Source organism: Procambarus clarkii, chromosome 24 (assembly GCF_040958095.1).
Source record: "Procambarus clarkii isolate CNS0578487 chromosome 24, FALCON_Pclarkii_2.0, whole genome shotgun sequence".
Classification (NCBI taxonomy): Eukaryota; Metazoa; Arthropoda; class Malacostraca; order Decapoda; family Cambaridae; genus Procambarus; species Procambarus clarkii.
The window spans coordinates 20,514,824-20,524,551 of NC_091173.1; the positions used below are offsets into that span (position 1 = coordinate 20,514,824).

Consider the following 9,728-nt stretch of genomic DNA (forward strand, 5'->3'; position numbering starts at 1 on the left):
ACAACCCATTCTCCATCCCAAGCAATTAAGTCAAATACTGACAGTTTTTACCAAGTTTGTGTAATTTTGACTTATTTACCAGACAACCAACTGACAAGATGAATCATCTATACAGTATAATAAAAATTTTATTCTATGTATAATTAGGTCTAGGTAAGATTTGGTAAGGTGTTTTGGTTGCATGGATTTAGGGAGTGTTTACACTACAGACTGAAGGTGAATGAAGCATGTTTTGAGCCATAGCCTCAAACATTGCTAGGTGGATTGTAAGACCAAATACTTGCATATGTAGAGTTTTTGTAGACAGTTTTTTTTACTTGTATATTGTGAACCTTACGGACCTGTGTTTTGATGGGATGTAGTGAAAGAGGTTACAGAAATAAAGGGCTCATGAACCAATTATTCTTTGTCTTTCCTTTAATTGCTCTCTCCCACTGTTCCTCTAACTCCCTTTCCCCTCTTATTTTCTTCCCCCTATTTCCATCTCCACTATTTCCCCTTTTCCTTTTCTTTATCCCCAATATACATTCACCCATCCTCTTTTAATTTCTCTCTATTGTCTTTTCTCTACTTATTTCAAATTTTGTTGTCTCACTTTTTCTCTTTTACCCCTCCTTTCATTCCCCCTCCCTCTTGCCTCTCCTTTCATCCCTCTCCCTCTTGCCCTCCTTTCATCCCCCTCCCTCTTGCCTCTCCCTCAGCTCTCTTTCCCTCTACAACTCTTGCACGTCTTAAAGAAGCATGGTAAGCAAATGTCATCCAACCCAGGGACTTGCTGCTCTCATTATTACCTGAATTTACCTGAGGGCCACTGTCTCTACTGGCCTTTGTTATTGGCCATGGTGATAAATGGTAATATTAATAATAATGATAGTTTCTGATCTACCAGTAACCCAACCATTATCCTATGCTATTGTGCTGACAGTATACTTACAACACATCTGCTAATACTTCCTCCAGCTAAGGTGGTACTCCCTCCAGGTAACGTAGAGCAAGGAACAGGCCAGTAGGCCTGGCCCCAAGGGAAAGGTACTCCCAAATTAAGCTATTAAGGGACATAGCTGTCCACAACATACTGAACATAGGAACAAGTTGGTGTAATTATTGGCTGTATTCTCACAGAATCCACTACTCATAACAAAACCCCTGGCATTGCCAATTAACATTTACTGTATGAACAGAATCTCCTTTGGATAGAGTTAGAGACTTGCAATCAAAACATTCTTGGCAAGCCCAAAAGCTTCTGATGGAAGCACAGTGTAAAAGTTTCCCAAAACCCCCACCATACATTAACTATCCTCTTCAAGCCAACTCCTATTAAACACAAACACTTTTGAGTCTGTTTGAAGTTGTATTTATACATTAATTATAAATGTAAAGAGTTGTGGCCAAAAATATTGAAACGCTACAACTTATATGCCATAAGAATTCCAAAAGTACACACACACACCAAACCAGCCAGCCAGCCAGTCGCCAATAGAAAACCAGATGTCCAAATCTTGTATCATAACGACTATCTTTACAATTGTATTACCACCATCACCAGTCTTTTACAACTATGTCCTGATATGATATAATCTTCTAACTATTTCACAGACTTAGGTCTCTTAGAACCAGCCAGTAGCTTATGTCACAAGTTAATCATACTACAGTAAGCCAGTAGGAATAACTGCTTTCACAATCAACACACACATTATTTGGTTGCTCAAAAGATCTTTTGTTTCCTCACAAACACCAACCCTGGGCATAACAGCCTCGATGAAGACAGGAAGCCAGAAGCTTGTGAAAGTTCCGTCTCCCCTCCCCCCTCCCCCATTTGTCCTGATTTTATCGAGATTATTTTATTTTTAAATTCAACAGTGTTTTGACAATTCCATGGGTTTATGACCCTATGGGTGAAAAAGCATCTCCTGTTTTCTGTCCTACATTGTGGCTTAAGCTTAAAAGTTTCTTGTTTGTGTTACATCTGATCATTTAAAGAGGTTGCCTGAGTCAATATCCTCCAAATTTTTCAGTACTGTATTTTAAAAGTTTTGATGAGATAAGCTCTGTGATGTCTGGTTTGCAATGTTGTTAGCTATCTCACAATTTTTAGGTACAATACTGTACTTGGTACTTGATCCAGGTACTGAAGGACCTCATTTATGTCCCTGCATCTCCCACAGTTCTCAGAAACTATTCTGCACCTTCCCTGCATCTCCCTTACTTCTTAGTGGCCACTCTTCATCTCTGTGTCTCCCACAGTTCTCAGGGACATGGTATGTGATCCAGGGCAGCAACCTGGCATCCCGGTGTTACTCCCTCACTATCAAGGAGTCAGGGAGTGGAGGACGCTTCACCTTGGCGGTAGATAAGCAACTCTTCTCCCTCAGAGCTGCGGGAGTTGTTCACAACTTCCACTACCAGTCGCAGTTGCTCTCCAACCCCAAGAACCCAGGCTCTATGATGCTTCGACTACCTTCTCGTGAGTGTCTTGGTGAGGTTTGGCTACCCATCACAGTGTTTAAGGGTGTAGACTTACCTCTGATGAGTGTCTAAGGGTGTACAATGCCCTTGCTGGCAGGTATCTAGGGATGTAAGCTGCCCTACAGTGAGTAGTTATGGGTGTAGCTTCATTACAGCATGAGGCTGATATTTATGTTTTTTCCTAGCCTTCCTATCACTAGGGGGCGTCATGTCATACATGCACTAACAGAGGCGGGACACACCTCCAGAGCCTCTGGATTTGCAGGGCCTTAGAGCCCAATAGGCTCAGGAATCTGTACTCCAATTGATTGACAGTTGAGAGGCGGGACCAAAGAGCTAAAGCTCAACCCCCTGCAAACCCAACTAGGTGAGTACATGGCACTCTGGCACCAATTTTAAAGTTAGTGTCTGTGACACTGTATACATAAATGTTTGTACACTATATAGGACATGAATGTTTATGCACTAGTAAATAATAAATAAATAAATGTTTATTTAGGTAAGGTATATACATACAAGAGATTTTTTACAAAGATTGGTGGACTTATAGATAGAGCTAGTACATACAATGCCTAAAGCCACTATTACGCAAAGCGTTTCGGGCATAAGTAGATACAACTTATAGTGCAGTACAGTCTTTGCAACTACTACAGTGCCAGACTAGTAGCTATTTTGCTACTCCACTACTGTACTACTTGGCTGTTCCACTTCTATAGTTCCAGAATCATAGCTGTTCCACTACTATGGTACCAGACTCATTGCTGTTCCACTACAATAGTACCAGACCCATAGCTGTTCCACTACTATGGTACCAGACTCATGGCTGTTCCACTACTATGGTACCAGACTCATTGCTGTTCCACTACTATGGTACCAGACTCATAGCTGTTCCACTACCATGGTACCAGACTCATAGCTATTCTGCTACTATGGTACCAGACTCATAGCTGTTCTGCTACTGTAGTATCACTCATAGTAGTTCCAAGACAGAAGTACCGTAATTTGTGTAAGGAATGGTGAGGCTGCAGTGGGAGGGTGTGGGGAAGAGAAGGTAGGAGGGAGAGTGAAGAGGAAGTGGAAGGCAGGAACAGTGGAGGGAGCTGGAGCCTCTTAAGGGAGGAATAAGAACAATGTTGAAGAACCGAGAAGTCTCAAGGTACAGTAATCATCAGGAGAAAGCCTTAAGCCGTGATGGCTTGGCAGGGATATGAGGACAGAACAGGAATTATGAGGGAGAAAGCACTAAGCCAGGATGACTATATAGCAGTGAAGGAATGGTGCCAGCCATTTAAACCACTAGGGATTGAACGTTGACTCTACAAGCAGCAATTCAATCGCAGTATTGACCAGTCTAAGAGGTTGAAATCTTGTGAGTGATATAAATCATTACATGGTTTATTCATAAATATATTAGATCTATACAGTATTTACAATTTTCTTAATCTAAGCTTATAGGCCTACAAAATATACGGAAGGATGTTACTTTCTTTAGTTCTAAAATTCTAGAAGGAAAGTTCTAAACAAATGTGACTGGATTTTGTCTGGCTTATAAATGAGTAATTGTCACTTGGTCTGCCTTTATAGCTTTCAATTATTTAGACAGGCACACATTTTAATTTTGTTACATTTTAAAATTTTGCATTTTAGAATTGTTAAACATCTTTACACTTTCAGGAAATAAATTTATTGCTCTACTCTTTTTTTTATTTTATTATTAATATACTCAACTTCATTTTTAGTACAACAAACTGAACTAAATTTTTCTAATATTCTTTTCGAATACATTTTGCCTACATCCTATAATTTTAATAATTCATGATTTTTCTTCCAATTTTCAAACTGTGTGTTTACTTTTCTGTCCTCAATTGTCAACATACTTGACCATTCTAGAGGTGTATAACGACATAGCACACGAGGTAGTGGGGACAGACTACAGCAGCTGGGCGGTGTTGTGGAGTTGTACGTCCACCATGTTTGGCCACCTCCAGTCTGGCTTCATACTCTCCCGCAGCCGCTCTCTCCCTATGGAGAAACTTGTGGAGATTAGGAACACACTTCAGGTAAGGCTGGCAAGTGTACACACACACACACACACGGCTTCGCAGCTGAGTGGACAGTACTTGGGGGCGTAGTCCTATTAGCCCGGGTTCGATTTCCGACGGAGGTGGAAACAAATGGGCAGTTTCTTTTACCCTGATGCACCAGTTCACCTAGCAGTAAATAGGTATCTGGTAATTAAACAGCTGCTACGGGCTGCTTCCTGGGGATGTGTGTGTGCGTGTACGTGTGTTAGAGAGAAATATATATGTAGTAGATATACAGTAATGGAGGAAAAATAGATTGGCTAGAAAGGTAGGGTCCAAGAGCTAATAACTCGATTCTGCAGACATAAATAGTAAATACAAATAGCAAATATGCATGTGCTCAAGAAGCACATCAATAAACTGGAAAAGGTGCAAAGGCATGTTACAACATGGCTTTCAGAGCTGAAAATCAAGAGTTACGAGGAGAGGCTAGAGGCAGTAAATATGCCAAAACTAGAAGATAGAAGAAAAGGTGATATGATAGCAGGAATTGACCAAATTGACAAAGAGGAATTACTGAAACCAGCAACTTCAAGAACAAGAGGACACAGATTCAAGCTAAAGCAACAAAGGTGCCGAAAAAAATATTAGAAAGTTTACTTTTGAAAACAGGGTGGGTAGACGACTGGAACAAGTTAAGCGGTGGAGGCCAAAACCGTCAGAAGTTTCAAAGCGTTACATGACAGAGTAATGGGAAAATAGGATACCACGAGCGTAGCTCTCATCCTGTGACTACACTTGGGTAATTACACACTCACACACACACACACACACACACACATACACACACGACATCATTCAAGTTAAACCTCAACTCACTGGAAGAGAAAATAAACAGGGTAGACATGATCAAGATATACAAACTACTCAAGAACAGATTACAGTATTTAGCATGGACACGGGAACAAAGGTGTAAAATATCTACAGTAAAATATCTACTGTAAAATATCTATAAATGGAAAGGTGGGGGCTTGAGGACTGTTACTCAACCATGTACGGTAAATAGAATTAGGTTACCTCAAACTCATCACGCTGGAAGAACAGTGAACCAGAGGAGATAAAACAACAATGTACAGAATATTAAGAGGAATTGACAGGTTGGACAAGAGGTAATGCTCAAAATGAAAAACAGCAGGAACAGTTGGCATAAGTGAAGTGGTCAAGAGGCAGTACCCAGGAACTAGAGTTCATTCCCCATAAACAGGCAAGTACAAGTGTACACCTCATGGTACTATTGAACAAGGGTTGTGTCAAGCTGTTTTTATCAGCATTCTAGAATTTAAATCAAACTTTCTAAGCATTCATAATTAATAAAAGTTCAGTATTGTAACAAATGTTCAAGGGTTATTTAAAAAATATCAATTTTTTGTTTAAAGATTTTCAAAAGTTTAAACTTTTTGATAACTTTGATAGTCATTAACAGTAGGTATTTCAATTTTTGCTGAAATCGGATTTATATTGAAGCATATCGTTAACAGGTAGTCCTTGACAGGGCCTGGGCGTGGAGCTGGAAGATCTGTCAACTGTGCAACAGGGTGACTGCAGCCCTGTGTTAGGTGGTGGCTCTTTCACCCTGGAACTTGGCTCAACACTATCTAACAAACTTGTGGACTGGAATGCTCTCATTCCAGTGAAGGACCTTCCAGCCCTTTCCCCTACTGGCTGTTTTGTCCAAGAGGGAGACTACTACTTGTACTTCGAGGTATGTCCATCAGGAAGGGAGAATGTAGTCTTCAAACCAAGTGACTTTAATGGTGGCTCTAACTCGACACATTCCAGCGGGGCTGTAGGAATATCTGGAGGCTCTGGAATGACAACAACAGCCTCCGGAGGTTCCAGAGTGACTGCTGGAGAAGGTGAGGATGAAGAATATTATTATTATTACACAGATGGGGAAGACCCAACAAGCCCTTTGAATAATGATACCACAATTGCCGGAAAAATCGAGGCGAGTGAGAATGGATTAGAGAACATGAATACAGAAGAGAATAAAGATTACATCCTGGAAGACTCTGGTGAATCTAGTGATGGTGACGCTAGTGATGATTACTATTATTATTATTATTATGATGATAATTATGAAGATGAGAAGAATGATACAGATGATGGAAAAGAATCGAGTGATGATACAGATGATGGAAAAGAATCGAGTGATGATACAGAAAATAACAAAGAGGGTGAAGATGATAACTATGATAGCAGCAATGAAACGCTAAGCAAACTTGAAGTCGGCGAGTCTGGGGATGATGATTACTATTATTATTATTACTATGACGATGATTATTATGAAGATGGGAATAATACAGATGATGGGAAACAAGGAGAGAGTAATGATAAAGATAATAATAGCACTGATAATGGAGAAAATAAAGATACAGCTGATGAGGAAAGTAACCAAGATGACAATAGTAGCAATGACAATGAAGAGACTGATTATGAATACTCTGAAGACTACGGTGAATACTATTACTATGATGAAGATGACCCAGAACCTCAAGGACGATCCCATGTGGTGTCCACATCCAGAGGAAGGATGAAAGATTTTAATGCAGATGGTAAGAGAGCCATTCACAGTGGCAAGAATGGCAAGAGGCCCATTCACAGTGCCAAGGATGGCAAGAGACCCATTCACAGCGCCAAGGATAGCAAGAGGCCCATTCACAGTGCCAAGGATGGCAAGAGACCCATTCACAGTGGCAAGAATGGCAAGAGGCCCATTCACAGTGGCAAGAATGGCAAGAGGCCCATTCACAGTGCCAAGGATGGCAAGAGGCCCATTCACAGTGCCAAGGATGGTAAGAGGCCCATTCACAGTGAAAAGGATGGCAAGAGACCCATTGACAGTGCCAAGGATGGCAAGAGGCCCATTGACAGTGCCAAGAATGGCAAGAGGCCCATTCACAGTGAAAAGGATGGCAAGAGGCCCATTCACAGTGAAAAGGATGGCAAGAGGCCCATTCACAGTGTCAATGGTGGCAAGAAGCCCATTCACAGTGCCAAGGATGGCAAGAGACCCATTCACAGTGGCAAGAATGGCAAGAGGCCCATTCACAGTGGCAAGAGGCCCATTCACAGTGCCAAGGATGGCAAGAGGCCCATTCACAGTGCCAAGGATGGCAAGAGGCCCATTCACAGTGTCAATGGTGGCAAGAGGCCCATTGACAGTGCCAAGGATGGCAAGAGGCCCATTCACAGTGAAAAGGATGGCAAGAGGCCCATTGACAGTGTCAATGGTGGCAAGAGGCCCATTGACAGTGCCAAGGATGGCAAGAGGCCCATTCACAGTGCCAAGGATGGCAAGAGGCCCATTCACAGTAAAAAGGATGGCAAGAGGCCCATTCACAGTGTCAATGGTGGCAAGAGGCCCATTCACAGTAAAAAGGATGGCAAGAGGCCCATTCACAGTGCCAAGGATGGCAAGAGGCCCATTCACAGTGCCAAAGATGACATAAGGATGGACACAGAGGAATTTCTTCAACATGATAGAGTTGAAATTCTAGAGAATATCTTGGGTCGACCCCAAAAGTTTCTTTGGGAAAAGAAAATGCAGCGAGAGAAGCATAAAAGAGGTAAAGAAAAGAAAAGAACAAGGACAGAGAGGAAAACTGAAGAGAGGACAAGGAGGGATATTCAAGGAAATAAGAAAAATGAGAATAAATATGGAATGAAGAAGGATGGAAAAGATAAAGATAGAAGGAAACAGAAAGAGAAGAAAGATGGAGTAAAAAATAAGGGAAACACAAAAGGAAAGATGACAAAAGTTGGAAAAGAAAAAAAGAAAGAGAAAGGAAAAAGGAAGGAAAATAAGAAGGGAAAGGAAAGCAAAGGGAATAAACTGCGAAGCTCCCTGGTAGCCAAGTGGATCATGGTGTCTGCTCCCCTCCAGAAGTTCCTTGTCCAACACAACGTAGGAGTAAAGCGCCTCCCAGTCAGCCTCCGCTATGCTCATCTCAGAAACTTCTTTGGAGACCCCGAGGAGCAGCAGGATCTCCTGCGTCTTCTGAGGAATGCTCGGAGAAAGTGGAAGGCCATACGCCAGATGAATGCACTCAAGCAGCGTGGGAAGAAACACTTGAAACTCGTCAAAAGAAAGAAGGGAAAGAAGCGGTATTCAAAGAGGATAAAGGGACAACCTGAGCGAAGAAAGAACAGCAGAAGGAAGATGGGTAATTATAAAAAGTTAAAGATAAAAAGAAGGAAAAATAATTCGAGAAAAGTAGAAAGCAGTAAGAAGAAAAAACTGAGGATGAGAAAGAGAAGGAAGAACAAAAGAAGAGGTAAGAATCTTCGAAAATTAAAGGTGAAAAAAGTTAAACAAGCCAGAAGCAATAATAAAAATAAAGACAAAAATAACAGAAGGAAGTTGAACAAAGAAAAAGGGATTAACTATCGACGTAAAATTATAAAAATTGGGAAAAAAAAGGGCAGAAAGAAGAGATTTGGAAAAAAAGAAAAGAAAAATGACAAAAGAATAAATAATGTAAAAAAGAAAAAAGGTAAAAATAATAATATAAAGAATAAGAAAAAAAATATGGAAAAAAAATCTAAGAATTCAAGACCCAAGAAGAATGCAAAACTGTCATTAAGAAATAGAATAAAGATAAAAAAGGAAAAAGACAAAGGCAGAAAAAGCCAAAGTAAACGGAAAACTAAGAAAGCAAAGCTGGTAAAGAAAGACATGAAAAAGAATAACAAGAAGAAAGAAAAGAACGAGACAAAAAAGGAGGAAAAGAAGGGAAAATACAAGTCGGGGAAAACCTGAAAAATTAAAAGAATTATAAATATCATAACCACATGTAAGGAACACCACAGCAAGTCCTCTTTCAACTCTCAAATGCTGCAGCTATTTAAGACCCTGTGTTTTCATATGCACCCTGTGGTGCATATGAAAAAACTATTTATGATAAGAGTAATGGAAGATCAATTTCACATGGAGACTTGATCACGGGCGGAAATTACAGATAAGCGATTGGAGCCATGTAAGTAAGGGCTAAGAAGCTTGAATCTTCTCCAAGGTCAGTTTCTGAATTATTTTATAATATTGATATAAAACAATTATTTCTTTTAAACTCATTGTTGTTTTAGTCTCAATAATTTCTGCACAATTTCTTAAGCTTAAATACCATTGTCATTACAAACCCACAAATCTGGTAGCATTATTGAAAGAGCAGTAAGCCC

The 9,728-nt window shown here is 40.4% G+C and overlaps 1 protein-coding gene across 1 annotated transcript; it reads left to right on the forward strand.

The window, feature by feature from the left end:
* Window positions 1–222: 222 nt before the first annotated feature.
* LOC138367967 (ribosome-binding protein 1-like) lies at window positions 223–9,312 on the forward strand. The gene is made up of 3 exons (XM_069330253.1): window positions 223–2,464; window positions 4,357–4,526; window positions 6,043–9,312. The coding sequence occupies exons 1-3, from the start codon at window positions 2,068–2,070 to the stop codon at window positions 9,310–9,312; spliced, it is 3,837 nt and encodes a 1,278-aa protein (XP_069186354.1). The 5' UTR covers window positions 223–2,067.
* The last annotated feature ends 416 nt before the right edge of the window (window positions 9,313–9,728 follow it).